The 24872-nt window shown below is 47.3% G+C and overlaps 1 protein-coding gene across 1 annotated transcript; it reads left to right on the forward strand.

Annotated features, from left to right (window-relative positions):
• Window positions 1–8229: 8229 nt before the first annotated feature.
• LOC129706354 (podocan-like protein 1) lies at window positions 8230–23361 on the forward strand. The gene is made up of 4 exons (XM_055650607.1): window positions 8230–8870; window positions 10144–10221; window positions 15433–16255; window positions 18566–23361. Exons 1-4 carry the CDS (start codon window positions 8855–8857, stop codon window positions 19650–19652), a joined length of 2004 nt encoding a protein of 667 aa, XP_055506582.1. The 5' UTR covers window positions 8230–8854; the 3' UTR covers window positions 19653–23361.
• The last annotated feature ends 1511 nt before the right edge of the window (window positions 23362–24872 follow it).

Below are 24872 nucleotides of genomic sequence, written 5' to 3' on the forward strand. Positions count from 1 at the left end.
TGCCTCACAGTGTCAGAGACCCAAGTTGGATCCTGACTATGGGTGCTGTCTGTACAGAGTTTGTACGTTCTCCCTGTGACCGCGTGGGTTTCCTCCGGGTGCTCCAGTTTCCTCCCACATTACAAAGATGTGCAGGTTTGTAGGTTAATTGGCTTCTGTAAAAAATAGTTGATTGCCCCTAGTCCCTTGCTGAATGCAGAGGTGTAGTCAACGTCTTTGTTGAGTGGTGTGGGCTGAATCACCTGCAGCTCCACACCGACAAGACTAAAGAGTTAGTGGTGGACTTTAGGAGGAGTGGAACAACCTTGTCCCTTGTCTCCATCAATGGTGTGGGTGTGCAGTGTACCAAGGAGCCCAAACACTTTGGAATGTACCTGGACAGTAAACTGGACTGGTCCAGGAACGCTGAGGCCCTGTACAAGAAGGGACAGAGCCGGCTGTACTTTTTGAGAAGGCTCCGCTCCTTCAACATCTGCAGTAAGATGCTGCAGATGTTCTACCAATCGGTGGTAGTCAGTGCCATCTTCTTCGCTGCCGTGTGCTGGGGCAGCAGGGCAAAGGCCGCGGGATTAACAAGCTCATCAGGAAAGCTGGCTCCGCCTTGGGGATGGTTGGATTCATGGGAGGTTGGTCTTGGAGGGGAGGATGCTCCTCAAACTGTGGAGCATCCTGGACAATACAGCTCACCCCCTCCATGGCACACTGGTTAACCTGAGGAGTACCTTCAGCAGCAGATTGGTTCCACCAAGATGCAGGACACAATGCCACAGGAGATCCTTTTTTTCCTGTGGCTATCAAACTGTCCAACTCCTCCACCTTCTGTCGTGGGGTAGACTGAGACTGACCGCTTACCCCAATCACCCTTCCACAATCTTTCCACATCCCCAATCCTTCCATGTCACTTTAATTTTATCTTTCATGTATCTTGTGTTTTATGACTGTTGTCAGATTAATTTCCCTCCTCAGATAAATAAAGTTCTATTGTATCGTATCATGTAGGATACTGATGATCACCGGCCGGCATGCACTCGATGGGCTGAAGGGCCTGTGTCCGCGCAGTATCTCTAAGGTCTAGAGTCTAGAGTAAAATAAAGGCCACTGAATCTGGGTGAAAAGGCCTTGCATGATTAACCCTGTGTCTCCCTGTGATCAGCTCCTCGCCATCCTGAATCTCAAGTGTCACTCACTGCCTTATCTGATTGGAAATTGAATCTGAATGAAGGAAATTGTAGGTTTAATTTTTGAGATATACAGTTTAGAAGCAGGCACTTCGGCCCACTGAATCCACAACAACCAGCGATCGCACCGACCACTCGTGATATCGTACACACTGGTGGCAATTTACAGAGGCCAACCCCACAAACCTGCACGTCTCTGGAGTGAGGGAGGAAACCAGAGCACCCGGAGAAACCCACACAGTCACAGGGAGAATGTACAAACTCTGTACAGACAGCATCCATAGGACCTGTAGGATCAAACCTGGGTCTTTGATGCTGTAAGGCAGCAAATGTACCGCTGCACCACTATTTCTTCCCTGGATTGTTTTAAATATCTAATAGATGAATTGTTTAAAAGACATTAGGAACATTTAGAAACAAGGAACTGCAAATGCTGGTGTGCAAAGAAGGACACAAAGTGCTGGAGTAACTCAGCGGGTCAGACAGCATCGCTGAAGAAAATGAATAGATGATGTTTCAGATCAGGACACGTCTTCAGACTCTAAAGTCTAAAGAAGGCTGTCGACCCAAAACGTCACCCATCCATATTCTCCAGGGATGCTGCCTGACCCGCCGAGGTACTCCAGCACTTTGTGTCCTATTAAGAAAATTTAGATAGGGCGGCACAGTGGCACATCTAGCGGAGCTGCTGCCTCTCAGTGCTAGAGACCCGGGTTCAATCCTGACCTTCGGTGCCGTCTGTGTGCACGTTCTCCCTGTGGCTGCATGGGTTTCCTCCGGGTGCTCTTGTGTCTTCCCGCATCCCAAAGACGTGTGGGTTTGTAGGTTATGTAGCTTCTGTAAATTGCCCCTGGTACTGTATGTAGGGAGTAGATGAGAAAATGGGATAACGTGTGAATGGGTGAACAATGGTCAACTTGGACTCTCAAGTCCGGGAAGAAGGGTCTGAAGAAGGGCCTCGAACCGAAACGTCACCCATTCCTTCTCTCCAGAGATACTGCCTGTCCCGCTGAGTTACTCCAGCATTTTGTGTCTATCGTCAACATGGACTCGGTGGGCCGAAGGTCTTGTGTCCATGCAGTGTTTTTCAATAATACAATGATTCACTCCAGCTCAGCAATGAGGTTCTGTAGCACAATTACAATCAACGTGTCCAACACTCTAATGTCCTTCAGAATCCAATTATCTCGAGAGGTGAAGGTAACTTGCTGTTCCAAGAAACCTTGCACTTACAAAGTGTCTCGTTTATGTTGAGGTGCCGCCTCAACATGTTTCACACATTTAATTTTGTAGCACTTTGATGCTACATGGGAAGAATAAGTTAACTATGTCAGACACTTTCACAGTCAGAGTTAGTTTAGTTTAGTTTAGATACAGCGTGGAAGCTGGCCATTCGGCCCACTGAGTCTGACCCGGTACACTCATTTGTCAGCTGTATCTAAACATGATTTAGTTAACTGAAGCATACCGAATAGTGAAAGGCCTGGATAGAGTGGATGTGGAGAGGATGTTTTCACCCATGGGAGAGTTTAGGACCAGAGGGCAGAGCCTCAAAATAAAAGGACATACCTTTAGAAAGGAGATGGGGAGGAATTTCTTTAGACAGAGTGTGGTGAAACTGTGGAATTCATTGCCACAGACGGCTGTGGATACCAAGTCGTTGGCTATTTTAAGGCAGAGATTGGCAGATTCTTTATTGGTAAGGATGTTAGGGGTTATGGGGAGAAGGCAGGAGAATGGGGTTGAGAGGGAAAGCTAGATCAGCCATGAATGAATGGCAGAGTAGACTCGATGAGCCAAATGGCCTACTTCTGCTCCTATGCCTTATGAACTTATGAAGTTATGATGGGCCGAATGGCCTGAACCTGTGCTATACCATTCCATTTAAACTTCATGTTAAGCCTCGGATTTTAAGTCTCTCCATGTTCCTGTGATATTTTTTCTGTGCCACAAGAGGGTGCAATTTAATACTTTTTTTTACAGCTTGTGTTCCTTATCTCTTTGCAGTTTATGAAATCCTTAAAATCTTAATTTATTTTTACAATCCTACAAGAGCATATACCATCCTGTGGTATAACTCAAGAGGCAAGTTCAGATCGTGTGTTTCTGTTGACAGGCTCCATGTGTAAAGTACCGATTCCCAAATCATTCATTCACAAGATGGTACCAAGAAACTGCAGATGCTGGTTTACACAAAAGGACACAAAGTGCTGGAGTAACTCATGTCTTATGACCAGAATTAGATCATTCGGCCCATCGAGTCTACTCCACCATTCAATCATGGCTGATCTATCTTTCCCTCTCGCCCCATTCTACTGACTTCTCCCCGTAATCTTTGATGCCCTTATTAATCAAGAACCTGTCAATCTCGGCCTTAAAAATATCCAATGACTTGGCCTCCACGGCAATCTGTGGCAAAGAATTCCACAGATTCACCACCCTCTGACTAAACAAATTCCTTCTCATCTCCATTCAGAGGCGCTGGAGTAACTCAGCGGGTCAGGCAGCATCCCTGGAGAACATGGATAGGTGATGCTTCGGGTGGGGACCCTTCTTCAGCCTCAAGTCTGGTCACAGGTTGCTGGAATGCGACCGACCAACAGAGGTCAGTAGTGAGCTGCATTAGCCATGATTAACCAGTGGGGGTGACAGTGGTAGGCAACAACAGCTGCCTGCATTCATATAGAAACCTGAAGCACAGCTGGAGTGGAACTTTCCCCTGCGATTGTCGCAAGGGCCTGGCGTTGTGAGCAGGTTCACAGATGGAACACAGTATCGTGTGCACCCAGTGGGGGCTGCTATCTGGAACCAGGGAGTGTGGGAGAACTCTGGGACTGAATCAAGTGGCAGGGCCTCAATTAGAATCTCTACTTCCACCCCTAGACAAGGGCAGAGAGACCATCTCCCGGGTCGGTCCTGGTCAGCAAGGAGGGAGGGATGGGGCGGGCGAGGGTCAAAGGATAAATGTCAGGGAGTGGGAGGGGGGTCACTGAATGTGGCAGAGGTATGTTGAGGAAGGGGGTGGAGGCACAGTGGAAGCGGCTGCAATCAGTACGTATTGGAGCAAGTCGGGGAGATTCTGTGGTGATTCAGTATCCAGGCAATGCATTGTTGAAGCAGTCACTAATGATGCATTGGTAGAGTAATATCTGACAAATGCATTTGATGGAGCACTCTGGGTCGTGCATTGTTGCAGCAGGTCTGGGTGATGCATTGGTGGAGTAGATCTGGAATATGCATTGGTGGTGTTGGCTGGAAGATGCATCGGTGATTCAGTGTCCAGCCACTGCATTTTTGGGGCAGTGTCTAACGATGCATCAATGGAGTAATGTCTGATTGATGCATCGTTGCAACGGTGTCTGGTGTGATGCATTGTTGCAACTGTGCCTGTGTGATGCATTTTGGCAATAGTGGCTGGATGATGCACCTTTGCAACAGAGTCCGTGATGCTTTTGGTGCAGCAGAGTCTGGGAATGCATTGATATTGCAGTGTCTGACTGATGCATTGGTGGGGAGTTCAATGGTGCTTTTATCGTCACATGTGCAAAGTGCAAACACACAGTGAAATTATTTTCTTACAAACAGTCCAGTGGAGAATTGCTACACCCAGACATCCATGATTAGCAAAGTGTACGGAATTAGTCCACTGAGCCCGCATGCAAGGGGCGCATAATTTGTCTGACTGATGCAGAGCAAGGGGTCACAGTTTAAGGATAAGGGGGAAGTCTTTTAGGACCGAGATGAGAAAAACATTTTTCACACAGAGAGTGGTGAATCTGTGGAATTCTCTGCCACAGAAGGTAGTTGAGGCCAGTTCGTTGGCTATATTTAAGAGGGAGTTAGATGTGGCCCCTGTGGCTAAAGGGATCAGGGGGTATGGAGAGAAGGCAGGTACAGGATACTGAGTTGGATGATCAGCCATGATCATAATGAATGGCGGTGCAGGCTCAAAGGGCAGAATGGCCTACTCCACCTATTTTCTATGTTTCTATGTTTCTATGCGCTGGTGGATCAGTTTCTGACTGATGCTTTGGTGGAGAGATGCATGTTAATGCATTGTTGCAGCATTATCTGAGTGATGAAGGAGGATGCAGCCTCCACTGAGTCACTGTGGCGGTGAACACCCGCATTTCACGGCCTCTGAGGATGGTGACCTTCTCCCCTGGCTTCCCCCCGCACTCCAGGATCACAGAGGGATTTTGCTTACAATCTTAACTGGGGCCCAGTGCAGGCCAGCAAGCTTATTTTAATCACCCTTTACTGGACCATATCATGCACTAAATGTTATTTCCTTTATCCTGTATTAGTACACTGTGGTCGGCTTGATTGTAATCATGCGTAGTCTTTCTGCTGACTGGATAGCACGCAACAAAAAAGATTTTCACTGTACCTCGGTGCACGTGACACTAATAAATTGAACTAAACTAAATGGGAGAACAAGGCTCAGTGGGTGCGAGGACTTAGAGCAGTGGAGTGTTGGTTGATGTGAACCTTTTGAAGGGAGGGTCAGATAGAGGGTCAAACAGCAACTTGGTGATAGGCTCAACAACACGGAAGAAGCATCAGCAATACATTCCATTACTCCTGGTGTGATTATTTGGTTAGAATTGTGTGATAGTGCTATGAAAAGATTCGTTTTGTCCTGTCATTAGGGGACCCCATTGGTGTTTTAACCGCTAATAATTGAGACACAGAACAGGATTTGGGTAACTCAGCCCTACGGATAAAACCTTACGTAGTGTAGAGTCAGAGAGTCATGGTCACAGAGTCACTCTAAGCCTTTCCTATCTATGTACTTGTCCAAATGTCTTTTAAATAGTGGCCCCTGCTTTTTTTTTAGTTATTAGAGAAACTGCATGGAAACAGGCCCTTCTGCCAACCAATTCCATGCTAACCATGTTCACACTTGCTCTATGTTTTCCCACCGCATCCAATCCTGACGTACAAGGGGCAATTTACAGAGGGCAAATTGCAAACTCGCATGTCTTTGCGATGTGGGGGGAATGGAGCACCTGGAGGAAACCATATGGTCACAGGGAGAACGTGCAAACTCCACACACTGAGCACCTCTGTCCTCTGTTATCAGGCTTCTGAACGGTCAATCCATAAGCTAGGGTACTGTCCGATTCACCTCTACCCCATTGCGGACATTAGACTTGGTCTATGGAACTGATAATGTGTAGGAAGCAACTGCAGATGCTGGTTTAAATCAAAGATAGACACAAAATGCTGGAGTAACTCAGCGGAACAGGCAGCATCTCTGGAGAGAAGGAATGGGTGACTTTTCGGGTCGAGCCCCTTCTTCAGACTGATCTGTCTGAACTTCAGAATACATATTTATGTATTTATGTATAGTATTATCTGGTCTGATAGGATAGCATGCAAAAGAAAGCTTTTTACTGTACCTTGGTAACTGTGACAATAATAAGCCTAAACCTACATCAAAAGTAGCATGGCCATCTTCTCTACGATGATATCCATATGGCTTCAATATGCAGGCAGTTCAGAGAAGGTTCACCAAGTTGCTTTTTATGATGAATGAAAGGTTTGTCTTGTGAGGAAAAGTTTGAGCAGGTTGGGACAGCATTCATTGAAGTCTAAAAGAATGAGGCGTAATTTTATTGAAAACTTTCAGGCTTCTTGGAGTGGGAATGGGGGTGGGAAATACACGGAGGATGTTTCTCGTTAGGAAGACATGTGGAATTTGAAAGTTTTCTTCAGACTGAGGCTCATCCTGTGGTGAGGAGGCATATCATCTCAATCTGAGGATCAGGAATATTCGGAATTCTTTAACCTATGGAGCTGCAGTGAGGGACCCATTGAATACATTAAAAGCTGAGATAGACAGATGGGTAGTCAAGGAGTTGGGTGGCACAGTAGCACAGCAGAGCAGCTGTTCGACCCAGTGCTGTCAGTACGGAGTTTGTACATTCTCCCTGTGACTGCGTGGGTTTTCTCCAGGTGCCCCGGTTTCCTCCCACACTCCAACGACTTGCAGGTTTGTAGGTTAATTGGCTTCAGTGAAGTTGTACATTTTCCCGAGTGTGTAGGATAGTACTAGTGTATGGGGATTGCTGGTCGGCCGAAGGGTCCTGTTTCCACGCCTAAAGAGTCAAGGGTTATAGGAATTAGGCAGTAAAGTGGATTGATTGAAAAATACAGCATGGAAACAGGCTCTTCGGCCCATCGTTCACACTAGTTCTATTTTACCCCACTCTCTCATCCACTAAGGGCAATTTACAGCAGCCAATTAACCTACAAACCCGCCCATCTTTGGGAAGTGGGAGGAAACTAGAGCACCTGGAGAAAATCCATGCAGGCACAGGGAGAACATGCAAACTCCACACGGATAGCGCCCGAGGTCTGTATCGAAACCAGGTCTCTGGCGCTGTGAGGCAGCGGCACGGCCAGTCGCACCAGGAGGTGAGGCGGAATGGGTTCAAGTTACCAAATAGCCCATTCCTGCTCATCCTGAACAATGTACTCGCATCACTATGACTGCAGGGAATGTAGGTAGCAGTTTGGCATGGCATTAATAATAGTCCTGTTTAGTTTATTATTATTATATGTACAGTGAAAAGCTTTTTTGTTGTGCTGATTACAGTCAGCGGTCCACAGTGTACAGATACACGAGAAAAGGCATAAAGTTTAGGGCTGCATGCTGGTACAGTGGCAGAGTAAAGGGCCTATCCCACGAGCATGCGACTCCATGCGGCAAGCGCGACCTAACGAGGTCGCATGAGCCGTACAGCCTCGCGGGGCCGGTCCCACTTCGATCGCCGGAGCCGTATGGAGTTGTACGGAGCGGGTCCTGACATTGTGCGGGGCTCCGAAAAACTAACCGTGTTCAAAAATTCCGAGCGGCAACGCCGTACGCACTGCCTCGACGGGCGTGCGCAGCGTCTTGACACCGTACGCATCGTCTTCACGCCGTATGTCACGCGCGAACTTCCCCGGACTTTGCTCACTTCACGTCACTCACTCGACCTCCGCGCGGCACCCGCTTCCGGTTTGGTCGTGCTCGCTCGAACTTCACGTCACGGGGATCACTCGACCTCCGCGCGGCCCCCGCTTCCGGTTTGGTCACGCTTGCCGCATGCAGGTCGCACGCTCGTGGAACAGGCCCTTTAAGCTAAAAAGCGATGTCATTTAGTCTTTTACATTTCCACACTTGGATAAAAGTTCTGACTGTCTATCTTATCAAAAAAAAGGGTGGCACAGCAACATCACGGTAGATTTGCTGCCTTACAGCGACAGATACCCGGGTTAAATCCTGACTACAGGTGCTGTCTGTACAGAGTTTGTACGTTCTCCCTGTGAACAGGTGGATTTTCTCCGGTTTCCTCACACACTCCAAAGGCGTACAGGTTTGTTGGTTCATTAGCTTTGGTAAAAATTGTAAATTGTACTTTGTGTGTAGGATAGTGTTAGCACGATTCTAGTTTGCTCCATGACCTCTTGTGATCTTTCTCCTCAGGGCCGCACACACACATGCTCTCTTTCAGTGTTTGCTTGTGAAAATCACAGTGTGGGGACACATAGACCGCTGGGCACTTCTGCCTTATAAATCGGGATAAGAGGATGTCTGAAGTGACCAGGACCGCAGTGATAAATGGGCAGCAACTTCTGCTGGAGTCCAATGCACCGTCTGTGATAAAGTCCATTTCTGCCGAAGGATGAAGAAATTTGAAGGTAAGGATGTCTGAAAACAGAGCAGTCGTCGTTTGTAACTGTTCTTGCATGTGTCGCAGTTTGTGGAACGAAACGGGAGAATTTTGTTGCGATATGAAAGAGTGCTTATAAGTTCATATAAGTTCTAGGAGCAGAATTAGGCCATTCGGCCCATCAAGTCTACTCCCCCATTCAATCATGGCTGATCTATTTTTCCCTCTCAAATCCCATTCTCCTGCCTTCTCCCCATAACTCCTGACACCCGTACTAATCAAGAATCAGTCAATCAGTGCTTATGATGATATTTAGGGAATATTATATATATCTATGTACGGAACTTTTTTGGTGTTTATTATGGGTTTTATACTGTACCATGTTTACATATTTATTGTGCTGCTGCAAATAAGAATTTATTTGTTCCATTCCGACCTTGCCTTGATTCTTGGGAATCTGAATGTGCACAGTTCAGGTATTGCCAGAAGATACGAAGGCAATGGATACTTTATGGAGGCATACCACACAGAAATGGACAACATTCACACTGACCTCTATGCCCCTATTAATATTGCATCCATCTTTGTCTTGTCTATTCAAGTCCCTGTCTAAATGCTTCATCGACATAGTTTGTATCTGGTTACACTACCAGGTTTCAGGTATCGGCCACACTCTGTGTGACAAGCTCACATCCTCACGTCCTCTTTAAAACTCCATTCTCTTCACCTTACACCTGCACGCTCTTGTTTTTGATAACCATACCATAGGAAGCTACATAAGGAACAACAAAAACCACGCAAGGAAAGATGAAAGGACACAAAGTGCTGGAGTAACCTAGCAGGTCAGGTAGCATCGTAGTTTAGTTTGAAGAAGGGTATCCACCTGAGACATCACCTATTCCTTTTCTCCAGAGATGCTGTCCGACCCACTGAGATATTCCAGCTTTTTGTGTCTATCTTTAGATTAGTTTAGTTTAGTTTAGAGATACAACGTGGGAACAGGCCCTTTGGTCCACGCCGACCAGCGGTCACCCAGTACACTAGCACCATCCTATAACTAGGGACAATTTACAGAAGCCAATTCACAGACCTTGTGGGCCCAAAAGAGCCTATTCCTGTGCTGTACTGTAGTTGTACAGATATGTATGATGTTTACATATCTGTTGTGCTGCTACAGGTAAGAATCTCATTGTTCCGTTTCGGGACATGACAATAAAACACTCTTGACTCTATGTTCTTCATTGCACATGATTGAATCTGTGTAATTCTCTGCATGTTGTGCTCTATGTCCGAATGCACAGGCCGAGGGAAGCCTTTGGTGTGGGCTTTGCTGTGGGCATCTCTGCTGCTCAAAACCTCAGCTGTCAACCCACAAAACAGTGAGTAATGCGAAAGGTTTGAAATTCATCATCTTCCGTATGCAACGGCTCCGGGTGAAAGTCGACATGGATGCTTAGCATGTAGAGTGTGGATGAGAACTAGTGTGGACAGGTGATCGACGGTCAGCATGGACTCGGTGGGCCGAAGGGCCTGTTTCCATGCAGAAACTTTCAAATTGGTCATTCAAAAAGTTTGAAACCACAAAAACCCTCCCCCTCACCTCGGTGAAGAGTGGTGATAAACCTTTTAGTTAAGAAACATGAAGAAGGGTCTCGAACTTTCAAACCTCAGTGGAGTAATCATGGACGTGTCTCACCCCAGTCACTCCCTCTTCTCCCCTCCCCTATCAGGCAAGAGGTACAGAAGTGTGAGAATTCACACCTTCAGATTCAGGGACAGTTTCTTCCCAGGCTTTTTCAAGCAACTGAACCAACCTACCAATAACTCGAGTGCCGTCTTGACCTCCCATCTACCTCATTGGAGACCCTTGGACTATCTTTAATCGGAATTTATCTTTCACTAAACATAATGCCCTTTATCCTGTATCTACACGTCCAATCCTGGACGTCTTGAATGCAATCGTATAGACATATCGCTGTCTGGATAGCACGCAATATAAAACTGTTCACTGTACCTTGTTACAGGTGACAATAATAAACTAAATGTGGACAGTGGGCAGGTGCTATAGACCTGCACGGGAAGGTAGACGCTCCCGCCCCCACGAGTCTCGGGCAGATGGGGCTCGTCAGCCTGGGAAGGCAGTCCATCGAGGAGAGGGAAAACTCTGATTTAAAACCTCCACTGCCTTGTGGCCATATCCAGTCATGGAAGAGGCTCCAGGAGTAAACCTCAAGAAGATCCGGAGTCGGAGCCCCTAAGGCAGTTCGTCGTTGTCTACAACCTCGCTCTGGCAGCTCCTGCGACGGTGCTGGTGCCAAACTGTAACGGCCCTGCTGTTCCTTTGGATCGATCAGTGACGTGGAGAGGGGGGACATGCTGCATTGGCAACAGCCTGTCCTCCATATGACATTGCCCAGGCTTGCATCCAACCAGGATGCATCACCCATGGTCAGTCAAGACCGAGGGGGGCCTATCACTAAGTAAACTAAACTAAATCCTCAATGATGATTATTTCAAACTCACTTAAGGTCATAAGGTCATAAGTGATAGGAGCACAATTAGGCCATTCAGCCCATCAAGTCTACTCCGCCATTCAATCATGACTGATCTATCTCTTCCTCCCCACTACCCTGTGATGGGCTCATTGAAGGAGAAGGGGAATCTGCCTTCATCTCCCACTCCCTCTTCTAAGTAAGAATCAATTGCCTTGTGATTCAGCCTGGACTGTATTATGAAAGTCATAGGATCATACAGGACAGAAACAGGCCCAACTTGCCCATACTGACCAAGAAGCCCCATCTACGCTAATCCCACCTGAATGTGTTTGGCCCATGTCCCTCTAAACCTTTCCTATCCATGTCCCTGTCTAAATATATTTTAAATGTTGTGATAGTACCTGCCTCAACTATCTCCTGTGGCTGCTCTTTCCATTCACCCACTGTGTGAAAAGGTTGCCCCTCATGTTCATGTTAAATCTTGCCCTCCTCATCTTAAAGTGTGTGATCCAGAAGTATTGGGGTATATGATTTTCTCTTATACGAAACTGAAGGAGGTGAGAGGCATTTTGCAGGCAGAGATCAACGTCCAAGGTATGTGTTGAAGTAGTACGATCTTCCAGGGGTGAAGTTTAAAAAAAAACCCACTTAAGAGCATAAAGTACTGGAGTAACTCAACAGGTCAGGCAGCATCTTTGGAGAACATGGATTGGTGATGTGTCAGATTGAGACCCTTCTTCAGTCTGATTGTAGGGGGGAGGTGAAGAAAGCTGGATAAGAGGAGAGGCATTGTAGAGGAGAGAGGGGGAGAGAGGGAGTGAATGGGGTGAAACACAGTGAAGATAGACACAAAATGCTGGAGTAACGCAGCGGGACAGGCAGCATCTCCGGAGAGAAGGAATGGGTGACATTTCCGGTAGAGACCCTTCTTCAGACTGACCTTGGCTATGCTGGTGGTCTTGCCGAGGTAGCGTGAGGTGTAGATGGAGTCTGCACTCAATGTTAATTTCAAATCGAGATTTATGGCTCGGGGAAGGGGTATGTGCAGCTATGCAACATTGGATCTCAATGCAATGGGCAGATGGAGAGGTCCTGGAATGTGCAGTTTCCTCTTGTGTGAAATGCTCAAGACTTAAACTTAATACTCTGTAAAAATGCAAAACATTCAGGCATAAAAGGGCCCTAAGGCTGCTGAACAATCTGTTAAAGTAATCCAATTTTTTTCATGTGTTAAGTTCTCCAGAAAAGGTAAAGTTATAAAACAGGAAAAACTTAAAAGGAGTGGAGGAGCTGGAGGGTGGGTGGGAGGAAGGAAGTCATTCAGTCCATTGTCTCCGTACTATCCACAAAGAGCTCTCCAATCATATCCGACTAACTTAATGGTTTTGAGGGTTATGCCTCAGTGCAGACCCAAGTATAAGTTTAATAAAAAAGGAACTGCAGATGCTAGTTTATACTAATCATAGACACAAGATGCTGGAGTAACTCAGCAGGTCTGGCAGCATCTCTGGACAACATGGATAGATGATGTCTTGTGGTCTGTAGTAGAGTAACAACCTGAAATGTCACCTGTTCATGTCCTGTAGGAAGCTGCCTTCTCTGGGATTACCATCTGAGTTACTCCAGCGTTTGGTGTCTATCTTTGACATTCTAAGTTTGTCAGTAGTTTCTGTCTCTGGGATCTTTTTAAGAGGGATATTACAGATCTCTCCTCCTCCCTCCATAACATTCCCCCCCCCCCCCCCCCCCCCCCCCCCCCACCCAGTGAATCTCTGTCATTATCACCTCTTCTCTTGTCAACAATGAGTTGTTATGGGCTCCAGCCTGTTGCTGGCCCTGCTTTGTTCTGGCCGTCTCTGCTTTTCCGACCCAAACTTTCACCTATTCATTTTCTCCGGAGATGATGCCTGACCCACTGAGTTACTCCAGCATTTTGTGTCTATCTTCGGTATACACCAGCGTCTGCAGTTCCTTCCTTCACTGAAAAAAAACCCTATCCTTATCCCCCCACTAATCCATACACCAATTACATTAAATCCTTGTCCCGCATAATTTTCATCTTAAATCAGGAAATCGTTACTTCCGACCCTCTCTGTCTAGACCCTTCAAACCTCAATTAAAACTCAACTAGACCCACACAAAGGTCTTATTTTCAGACCTAAATTAAGGGGTGTTACTAATCTGGGCAGTCACAGCTGGGTGCTGCAGTATCACTCGCAATGTTTAGCTCAGTCTTAGTTTGTTTATTATTGTCATGTGTGTCGAGGTACAGTGAAAAGCTTTTTTGTTGTGTGCTATCCAGCCAGCGAAAAGACTAAATTGAAGGGTCTCGATCCGAAACGTCACCTATACCATTTCTCCGGAGATGCTGCTTGACCCGCTGATCTTTTTGTTGTGTGCTAGCCAGTCAGCCGAAAGACTATACATGACTACAATCAAGCCGTCCACAAAGGATAAAGGAATAACATTTAGTGCAAGATAATGTCCAGTAAAGTCCATGTAAAGATGGTTCGAAGGTCTCCAATGAGGTGAATGGGAGGTCAGGCCCACAATCTAGTTGGTGGGAGATCTGACCTGTTCTTTGAACTTGCCTCTGTTGTACATAGGGTTGTTTATGCTACCCTTGATTATATCTTTGGCTAACCGCTTAATCCAACGATATCTCTGCACCTCAGAAGGTGTAGGAAGGACCTGCAGATGCTGGTTAAAACCAAAGATAGACACAAAATGTTGGAGTAACTCAGCGGGACAAACAGCATCTCTGGAGACCCTTGGGTCGAGACCCTTCTTCAGACTGTGTTGTGTTGGTATTGGAGTTGGTGTTGGTTATCAGGACAGACAGCATCTCTGGAGAACATGGATAGATGACATCAGTCTGAAGAAGGGTCTCGAACCAAAACATCACCTATCCATGTTCTCTAGAGATGCTGCTTGGCCCAGCTGTGTTATTCCGACTTTTTGGCGTCTTCTTTTGTAAACCAGCATCTGCAGTTCCACATAACGACAAATACTAAACATCTGAAGTTAAAACAGAACAAAGTAGAAAATCTCAGCAGATCCTTACCTGGCTGGGTCGTACGTGATTCCAAACCAACTGTTGTATTTGAACCTTCCTCGTTGTATGATGTGTCCAGCAAGCCATGCAGTTCAGGGGGCAATCAGTGATGAACGGTAAAAGGAGTCCAACATTCATCCACATCTCAGTCATGATTGAAGGAACCAACCTGGCCAGCAGTGACATAGAGCCATACATCAACGAAACAGGCCCTTCGACTCAACTTGCCCACGCCCACCAACATGCCCCATCTACACTAGTCCCACCTGCCCGAATTGGCCCATATCCCCTCTAAATCTTTCCTATCCATGTACCTGTCTAAATGTCTCTTAAACGTTATGTCTCAACTACCTCCTCTGGCAGCTCGTTCCATGCACCCGCCACCCTTTGTGTAAAAAAGTTACTCCTCAGGTCCCTATTATATCTTTCCTCCCTCACCTTAAACCTATGTCCTCTGGTTCTCAACTATCTTGCACTGGGCAAAAGACTGTGCATTTACCCAATCTATTCATCTCATGATAATGAGCACTCTATAAGATCACCCCTCATCCTCCTGCGCTCCAAGGAATAACGTCCTAGTCTGCTCAACCTCTCCTTATAGCTCAGGCCCTCGAGTCCTGGCAAATTCCTCGTAAATCTTCTCTGCGCTTTTTCCAGCTTGACAACATCTTTCCTGCAACATGGTGACCAAAACTGAACACAATCCTCTAAATGTGGCCTCACCAACATCTTGTACAACTGTAAAATGGCTGCCCAACTCCTATAGTCAATATGTGTGGGAAGGAACTGTAGATGCTGGTTTGCACAAAGGATAGGCACAAAATGCTGCAGTGACTCAGCGGGTCAGGCTGGAAAGACCCTGGAGAAAAGAAATACAAGTAAGTGACGTTTTGGGTCGAAAATCTTCTTCAGACTAAGAGTTAGCGGAGATGGAAACCGGAGATATGACAAAATACAAAGAACAAAAGAATATACTCAATACTCTTGACAGATGAAGTTTTGTTGAAATGTTGATGTTGTGCTTCTTTCTTTCCCTGTAGCCATGGAGGGCAGGCAGATTGAAGTGCAGATAACAGGAACCTTTCTGCCGTCGACCCAGACACCGACCAAGGAGACTGTGCCTCAGGAAGACGAAGGTCTTCCAATATCTGGAGTTGAGATACTTCGTGTCACTCCAGAAGATAAAATGCTTGTGGCCGGTTACGAGACCATCGTGACTGGTGACGGTGGGCCTTCACCGGCGTCGCACAGCCCCGCTCAAAGCCCCAATTTGCAAAATCCCAAACGGACCAACATAGCGACCAGCGTGCCCCATGACACTAGTCCCAGTGGGAGCTCCGCGCCAACTTTACATGAGAGACCTAGCAACATCCAGGCTCCTCATCAATTAGAAACCAATGTGGCCACAGACGTCATGAACACGAGCCCAACACCAACACACCGCCCAACCGTGAACCGTTCTCTCACACCGGCCAAAGGTTCTTCCCAACACGCTAACTACATGCCAACAGGTGGTCACTTGGCCAAACGCTTAGGACCTCAGTTGGCAATGAAGAACCCACGCCGGCCCTCAGCTCCCAACATATCAGGGAACTATTCCGCCACCATCCTCTGGAGGCCGGGACGCGGGAAGAACGTCACCAATGGCAACGTCAAGCGGTCAAAGCAGCACAAACTCACCAAAGCCACAAAGAAGTGTCAGAAACAGCCATCTGCCAAGCTGAAGGTAAAGTCCCAGGTCCCTGGGAAACCAGGTCGGACAAAGCTGCAACAGGGGCAGCAGAAGAGGAAAAACGTGAAGCCAAAAGCGTTCCCCTACTTTGAAGATCATTACTGTCCCCCACATTGCACGTGCTACGGAAGGTATGGTTTATTCTGTATGATGACCTTTCAGACATGAATAACGTAATTACTGGGCATGGAACCAGAGTGGGCGTTGAAGAAAAACATTTTTGCTCTTGCATGGAACATACAGTTTCTGCCTCGCAGCGCCAGAGACCCAGGTTCGATCCTGACCTCGGCTGTTGTCTGTGCTGAGTTTGTATGTTTTCCCTGTGACCATGCGGGTTTCCTCCGGGAGCTCTGGTTTCTTTAGACTTTAGAGATACAGCGCGGGAACAGGCCCTTTGGCCCACTGAGTCCATGCCGATCCTGACCTACACTAACACTATCCTACGCACTAGGGACAATTTTCTGAAGCCAATTAGCCTACAAACCTGCATGTCTTTGGAGTGTGGGAGGAAACTGGAGGACCTGGAGAAAACCCCCGCAGTCACAGGGAGAATATACAGTACAAACTCCGTACAGACAGCACCCGTAGTCAAGGTCGAACCCGGGTCTCTGGCGCTGTAAGGCAGCAGCTCTAATGCAACGCAACTGTGCCGCACATATCCTGACACATTCTACAGAGTGCAGGTTTGTAAGTTAATTGGCTTCTGCTAATTGTCCCTAGTGTGTGTAGGATAGAACTAGTGTACAGGTGATTGTTGGTCGGCGTGGACTCGGTGGGCCGAAGCGTCTGTTACCACACTGTATCTCTAAAATCTAAATCTGAAATCCAACTACTCCATATCCTCCTCTCTTCGCACCCTCGTCCCAAGCTCCCTCTAGATCTTCGGATGCTATATTTAAGAGGGAGTTAGATGTGGCCCTTGTGGCTAGAGGGATCAGGGGGTATGGAGAGAAGGCAGGTACGGGATACTGAGTTGGATGATCAGCCATGATCATATTGATTGGCGGTGCAGGCTCGAAGGGCTGAATGGCCTACTCCTGCACCTATTTTCTATGTTTCTATGTTCAGCTGCCACAGAGAGCAAAGCTGTGAGCTTGAGCAACACTGGAAAACATCTCAGGAACCTCTTAAGTTAAAACAGAACAAAGTAGAAAATCTCAGCAGATCCTTACCTGGCTGGGTCGTACGCCCTCACTGCTCTTGGAGAGCATGAGTGACACACTATTAATAAACAGGAGTGAGTGGGTCAGGCCAACGTGTGTGAGATGGGTCAGATGGGAGGTTCTGCCTTGGCCAGTTTCCAACAATCCGTCCCAGCCATGATTGAGACCGTCCTCCCTGCCAGTGGCAATCTCCCTTCCCGCGGTGACCTCACCCTGGAAGGGCACAGTGTGCTGGAGTAACTCAGCAGGCCAGGCAGCATCCCTGGAGAACATGGGTCGGTGATGCTTCAGGTCGGGACCCTTCTACGCCACCTGTCCTTTGGGTGGCAAAGAGACGTAGAATCACACCCTGCGCTAGCCCAGAGAGTGAAGGCTCATTAATCATTGTAGAAACAAGGAACCACAGTTGCTGGTTTACCCAAAATGACACAAAGTGCTGGAGTAATCATTTTACAACTGATGGACTGATTGAAAAGCCTTGGCTCCATTAACTGGCATTATCATCTATCAGGTCTCCTTCTTCTCCAGAGATGCTGCCCCCCCCCGAGTTACTCCATCACTTTGGGCCTATCTTTGGTATAAACCAGCACCTGCAGTTCATTATTGCAGAGGTGTCAGGCAGTTTTTCTGTTCAACATCCCTTTTCAGGGGTAATAACACCACTTTGTGATGCAAAAGGACATAAATTGCTGACTCTAAATGCCACATAAGGAAGGTAGACAGTGCTGGGGTAACTCTGCGGAGGCGACAGATAGCACAATGGGCTAAGAGTTCGGCTGGCGACCGGAAGGTAGCCGGTTCAAATCCCGCTTGGAGTGCATACTGTCGTTGTGTCCTTGGGCAAGACACTTCACCCACCTTTGCCTGTAATGGAATGTACGGCGGCAGGCGCGGGCACACCGCGACGCCCTGTGTCTCCCTTTCAAGGGAGATGCTAAAAATGCATTTCGTTGTCTCTGTACTGTACACTGACAATGACAATAAATTGAATCATTTCATTTCATTTCATTTCATTTCAACTGATCAGGCACCATCCCTGGAGAACACAGACAGGTGACATTTCTGGTCAGGACACTTCTTCAGACTCAACCAACCCCACACGTCACCTATCCATGCGCATCGGAGACGCTGCCTGACCTGCCGAGTTACTCCAGGACTTTGTGTCTATCTTTGGTGTAAATCAGCATCTGCAGTTCTTTGTTCCTGCATCTGTAATTCTAATAGGAAAATACCTTTCAGTTATTATTTCTCTCATTGATATTAAATATTTACTTCCAGGGTTGTCCAATGCTCAGATCGAGGACTTAACAGATTCCCGTACGGAATCCCCTTCAACACCAGGAGTCTCTTCCTCATGAACAACCAGATCGATGTGATTCCTATGGAGTTACTGAGCGAGTATGTATCGCTTGAGTTCCTCGTGCTCAACAGCAACCGGCTGACAGACGCTGGGCTGGAGGGCTCTCTGGAGCGTATGGAGAAGCTGACTCGCTTGTACCTGGACCAGAACCAACTCTCCCGTGTTCCCGTCACTCTGCCCCCTTCCCTGGAAGAGCTGACGCTCAACTCAAACAACATCAGTACCATGTCAGCTCGAGACTGGGCAACGTACAGGAACCTCCGAATCATCAGCCTCAATGATAATAGACTAATGGAGGGATCCATCCCTGCAGGAGCACTTGGTCCAATGCAGAACCTTCACACCATTAAAATGGAGCACAATCTCTTGGCTGCTGTCCCCACCGACCTTAGCACCAGCCTACGAGAGTTGTACTTGGAAGGGAATCAGATTCAGAAAATAGCGGACAATGTACTTAGCAGCTCTTCCGCACTCACACATCTCAGTCTCCATAACAACCAGGTCAATAACAGAGGCATTGGCCAAAAGGCTTTCCAACATATGAGCAAACTTGAATATTTGGATCTCGGTAAAAACGCCCTCACTGCTGTTCCCAAGCAACTTCCTTGCTCCTTGAAGAAGCTGATTGTTGAAGGGAACGCTATCGGTGCCATCAGGAAAGGTAGCTTTTGCAACACGTCGGACTTGGAGGAGGTTTACCTGGCGCACAACCGGATCGCCCTGGTGGCCACTGGGGCGTTACGGGGGATGGCCCGCCTCCGGTTTGTGGACCTGAGTCACAACCGTCTGCTCCATGTGCCCCGGCAGCTGCCGTTAACCTTGTACTATCTCTACCTGCACGGCAATCATATCTCTCACTTCCCCAGAGACGCCTTCTGCGATCGTGAGTGGGCGAGGAGCCATCTAATACTCGTGCGCCTTGAGAAGAATAAACTGGACCCGGACCAGGTAGACTCCCGGGCTCTGAGGTGTCTTCGGGGCCACCAGGTGATTCATTTCGAGTGAACGGCAAATCAGAATAGAGTCATGTTTAACATCAAGAGAAAGCTCCCACTTTCCAGCAGAATCCATTTGGACATTGAGTTTATTCTATATTCAAGGCGCATTATCCTTTATTGCGGATACCTTTTCATACCACTAGTTTTCCTCCCCCTGACTCTCAGTCTGAAGAAGGGACTCGATCCGAAATGTCACCTGTTCCTTTTTTCCAGAAATGCATCCTGACTCACTGAGTTACTGCAGCATTTTGTGTCTATCTTCGGTGTAAACCAGCATCTGCAGTTCCTTGTAGGACCGGCAGCATCCCTGGAGATAAGGAATGGGTGACATTTTGAGTCGAGATCCTTCTTCGGACTGACCAGCATCTGCACTTCCTTCCCACACATCCGTTATCCTGGTCTCTCTTGTGAAACCCTCATCTCACCAAACCCTCATTGCCTTGAAATAGGAGTCATTAATTAAATGCAGTAAAGAGTTTCATTAACAACAAATAGTTTGGCTGCTTCTTCTTTGGTTGGGCTATTTGACGCAGGAATTGATACTGTAGTATTTGAATAAAATGACCATTTATTTAATTCGGAATTTTTGATCGTCCTTATCAGCTTGGTTGGACCACCAAAGGAAAAGTGTGGTTAGTTGAGGTTGGTGGTGGTTTGGGGAGGAGGGAAGGTATCGTACATGGGGCGGCATGGTGGTGCAGCGGTAGAGATGCTGCCTCACGACGTCAGAGACCCAGGTTCGATCTTGACCTCAAGCTGCCACAGAATGTAGTTGAGGCCAGTTCATAGGCTATATTTAAGAGGGAGTTAGATGTGGCCCTTGTGGCTAAAGGGATCAGGGGGTATGGAGAGAGAGCAGGTACAGGACACTGAGTTGGATGATCAGCCATGATCATATCGAATGGCGGTGCAGGCTCGAAGGGCCGAATCGCCTACTCCTGCACCTATTTTCTATGTTTCTATGTTTCCATGTCTGTGCGTAGTTTGAACGTTCTCCCTGTGACTGCGCTGGTTTCCTCCGGGTGCTCTGATTTCCTCCCACATCTGAAAGACGTGCAGGTTTGTAAGGTTAATTGGCTTCTGTATAAATTGTCCCTAGTGTGTAGGATCGAACTAGTGTATGGGTGATTGTTGGTTGGCTTGAATTCGGTGGGTCGAAAGGCCTGTATCTCTAAACTAAACTAAAATCAAATGAAAAGTTCAATGTTGTTGAACTTTGGGACAGGTTGTAAGGAAAGAGTTCAGAGGTCACCGAGGAAATTAGAAATTTCAAATTTGGCCTCAAAACAGGAATGACCTCAGAATGGTTAAATAGGGGAACAATCTGCAAATTTCAATCAATGAAAGGAGAGTTTAGTTTAGTTTAGTTCAGAGATACAGCGTGGGGAAAGGCCCTTCGGCCCACTGAGTCCGCACCGACTAGCGATCACCCATATATTAGTTCTATCCTACACTCTAGAGACAATTTCCTGAAGCCAATCAGCCTACAAACCTGCACATCTTTGTAATATGAGAGGAAACTGGAGCACCCGGAGAAAACCCACGGGGAGAACATGCAAACTCCACACAGACAGCACCCGTTGTCAGGATTGAACCCGAGTCTCAGGCGCTGTGTGGCAGCAACTCTACTGCTGCACCACTGTGTCAATGTTGAGATGTTAATTTTAAACCTGTGATTGTTATATTCTATGCAAATATATGTATATCAGGCATTCAAGGTAACAACACTAATTTGGAAAATCTGACCCTGAAGGGGAAGATTAACATACCAGGTTGTGCAAATGTGCGTAGCTGCACGATTTAACTGATGGACTTACAGTTCTTAGGTATGCATTCTTGTACGATGCTCACTGGATGAAGTGGGATTCCTCAGTGTGTGGTAACAGGCCCCATTCATCAGCCTCCAGTCTTTCAATTGACCCAGAACTTTGAACCATTTCCCACAGCGGTGGGTTCAGATTCTCACCACTCTGTCAAATCCTGCAAGCATCTAACACATCTTGATTTCATCACCCCCGTCATCCTTTGCATTCAAGTAAATACAGACCAGAACCTGCCCTGTAAATTAACCCTTTTAGCCCCAGTAACATTTTAAGATGGTGGTGCTGCCTTAGCAGCTGCGGCTCGCCTGCAGTCCGTCTGTTTTGTTTCTTTTTTGTTGTTGTTCTTTTGTCCTGTTTTAGTTCATCTTTGGTTTATTAGGTTGTGTATGTGTGTGGGTGGGGGGAGAAACATGTTTTTGGTCTCTTCCTTCAGGGGGGGATGCGACTTCTCTTGTCGTATCCCCGCCCCCGTCTCCGCCGAGGCCTAATAGCGGAGCCTGGGCAGCGGCAGCGGCGACCTGGCCTCGGAGATGGGGCAGTGTTCCGGCGGCAGCGGCCACCCGACCCGAACGCGGGCCCAGTGTCGGGAGCTCGCAGGTCACAGGTTGCGGACCTGTTCTCCGGAGCTCCCGCAACAACAGCTGCGTCCGCTGGACTGGAGGGCCGCAGCTTCGGCAGCTTCGACCTCCCCGGGCCGCGGAGTTGAACCGGCCCGTTTGCGGAGCTCGGATTCAGCCGCGGGACTGACATTACTTACCATCGCCCGGCGGGGTCACAACATCTGAAGCCTGCATCGCCTCGACGCAGAGGGAGAATAAGAAGGGATGAGACAAAGACTTAAGATATTTGCCTTCCATCACAGTGAGGAGGTGTCTGGTGAACTCACTGTGGTGGATGTTAATTTGTGTTTATTGTGTGTTTTTTGTCATTTTGTACTATATGTAGGACTGCAAGGCAACAAAATTTTGTTCAGACCGCAAGGTCTGAATGACAATAAAGGCTACTTTTGACTTTTGACTTTAATGAAGTGGTTCGTAAGGTCATAAGTCACAGGAGCCGAATTAGGCCATTCGGCTCATCGAGTCTACCCCGCCATTCAATCTTAGCTTACCCTCTCAACCCCATTCTCCTGCCATCTCCCCATCACCCTTGACACACTTACTATCAAGAATCTGTCAATCTCTGCCTTAAAAATAGCCGTCTATGGCAATGAATTCCAGAGATTCACCACCCTCTGACTGTAGAAATTCCTCCTCATCTCTTTTTCCGTAGGTACATCCTTTATTCTGAAGCTGTGTCCTTTAGTCCTATACTCTCCCACCAGTGGAAATATCCTCTCCACATCCACTCTATCCAGGTCTTTCACTATTCGGTAAGTTTCAATGAGGTCCCCCCTTATCATTCTAAACTCCAGTGAGTACAGGCCCAGTGCAGTACTCCCTCAGTGGGAAGAGATGCTGCTCTGTCAAAGTTACTAACTTCCATATTAGTTTCGAGATACAGCGATGAAACAGGCCCTTCGGCCCACCGAGTCCACACCGACCAGCGATCACCCGTACACTAGCTCTACCCTACACACAAGGGACAATTTACAGAAGCCAATTAACCTACAAACCGGCACGTGTTTGAAATGTGGGAGGAATCCAGTGCAGCTGGAGAAAACCTATGTCACGTGGTCACAGGGAGAACGCACAAAGTCCGTGCAGACAGCAACAGTGGATCGAACCCCTGTTTCTAGCGCGGTAAGGCAACAACTCTACCACTCCTCCACTGTGCCGCCCTGTGAGATGTTAAATTGAAGTCCTGCCTTCTCTCTCGGATGGACTTTGAATGGGGAAATTGTTCATCAGATCTGCTCCATCTGAACTTTCTCTGTAGCTGTAACACTATATACTGCACTTATGAAAGTTTATTCTTTTACTTTGCACTGCCCATTGTACTCTTGTATAGCATATTCTGTATGACAGTTTTTTTTTCACTTTATCTTGGTACATAGAGTCATACAGCATGGAAACAGGCCCTTCAGCCCAACTTGCCCATGCCAACCTCCAAGCTAGTCTCACTTGTCTGCACATGGACCAAATCCCTCTAAACTTGTGACAATAATAAACCAATACCAATACTAATCTATCACCAGCTTTTGGCTAGGAAAGGTTTAGATTTAGGTTTAGGGCTAAACTCAAATAGGTGGGACTAGAGTAGATGGGGCATGTTGGTTGGCATGGACTAGTTGGGCTGAAGGGCCTGTTTCCGTGCTGTATGACTCCATGACTACTGCCGTGTTGGCCTTCGATCCTTCCACACCATCTGGGAAATACAGACAACGCCATTGACATCAAGCTTGCTAACCGCACACTAGCAGCTGAAGAATGATTCAGATACTCTGACCTTTACAACACTTAGCCACATAAACAGTAGATTAGTGTTAGTACAAGTTTGAGGACTTCAATGGCAGGGCAAGAAGAGTTATCGACACTTCATAACAGACACCAATGTTTTCTTCATTACTTAATTGAACTCCATTCCTTGTTAAACATTGGAAACTCAGGCACAACTTAAAATAAGTGGGGCACAATGGTGCAGGGGTATAGTTGCTGCCACACAGCACCACAGCCTGACCACAGGTCCCGTCTGTACGGAGATTTACGTTCTCCCTGTGACCGTGTGGGTTTTCTCCAGGTGCTCTGGTTTCCTCCCACGCTCCAAAGACATATAGATTTGTAGGTTAATTGGCTTCTGTAAATTGTAAAATTGCCCCTAGTGTGTAGGATAGTGCTGGTGTATGAGGCGATCGCTCAAAGGCGCGGACCCGGTGGACAGAAGGGCCTGTTTCCGTGCGGTATCTCTAAAGTATCTATTGAGGAAACCATCAACCACTTCATAGTTAACTCTTTGCTTTGCAGATGCTGACTGTAAATGCCAAGTAAGGAAGGTAGACTCAGAGTGCTGGAGTAACTCAGCGGGTCAGGCAGTATCTCTGGAGAAAAAGGATGGGGGATGTTTCGGGGCAGGACCCTTCTTCGAAGTAAGAAAAGCAAGAGCAAAACAGGACTGGCAACAGATGACCAAGGAAGGGGGGAGCCCACAATGGCCCATTGTTGGCTGAGGAAGAGGTGGTAGCAAAAGGATACAAGGATGTGAACAGTGGAACTAGTAGGACGACTGTGGTGGGGAGGGGGAGTGGGGAATGCAAGGGTTACTTGAAATTAGAGAAATCAATGTCCATACCGCTGGATTGTAAGCTGCCCAAACAAAATATGAGGTGCTGTTCCTCCAATTTGTGTGTGGCCTCACTTTGACTGTGGAGGAGGCCCAGGCCAGAAGCTCACTATGAGGGTGAGGCAGCCTCATCGGGATTTTCCTCATCGGGATTTTCGCGGTCAATCGGTGGGTCAAATCTATCC

Source organism: Leucoraja erinacea, chromosome 19 (genome assembly GCF_028641065.1).
Source record: "Leucoraja erinacea ecotype New England chromosome 19, Leri_hhj_1, whole genome shotgun sequence".
Taxonomy (NCBI): Eukaryota; Metazoa; Chordata; class Chondrichthyes; order Rajiformes; family Rajidae; genus Leucoraja; species Leucoraja erinaceus.

What these genes read in the sequence shown, in the direction of transcription:
- LOC129706354 (XM_055650607.1), top strand. An exon ending in AGCTGTCAACCCACAAAACA is followed by an intron (nt 10,222 to 15,432) that starts GTGAGTAATGCG and finishes CTTTCCCTGTAG; the next exon opens with CCATGGAGGGCAGGCAGATT. An exon ending in CATTGCACGTGCTACGGAAG is followed by an intron (nt 16,256 to 18,565) that starts GTATGGTTTATT and finishes ATTTACTTCCAG; the next exon opens with GGTTGTCCAATGCTCAGATC.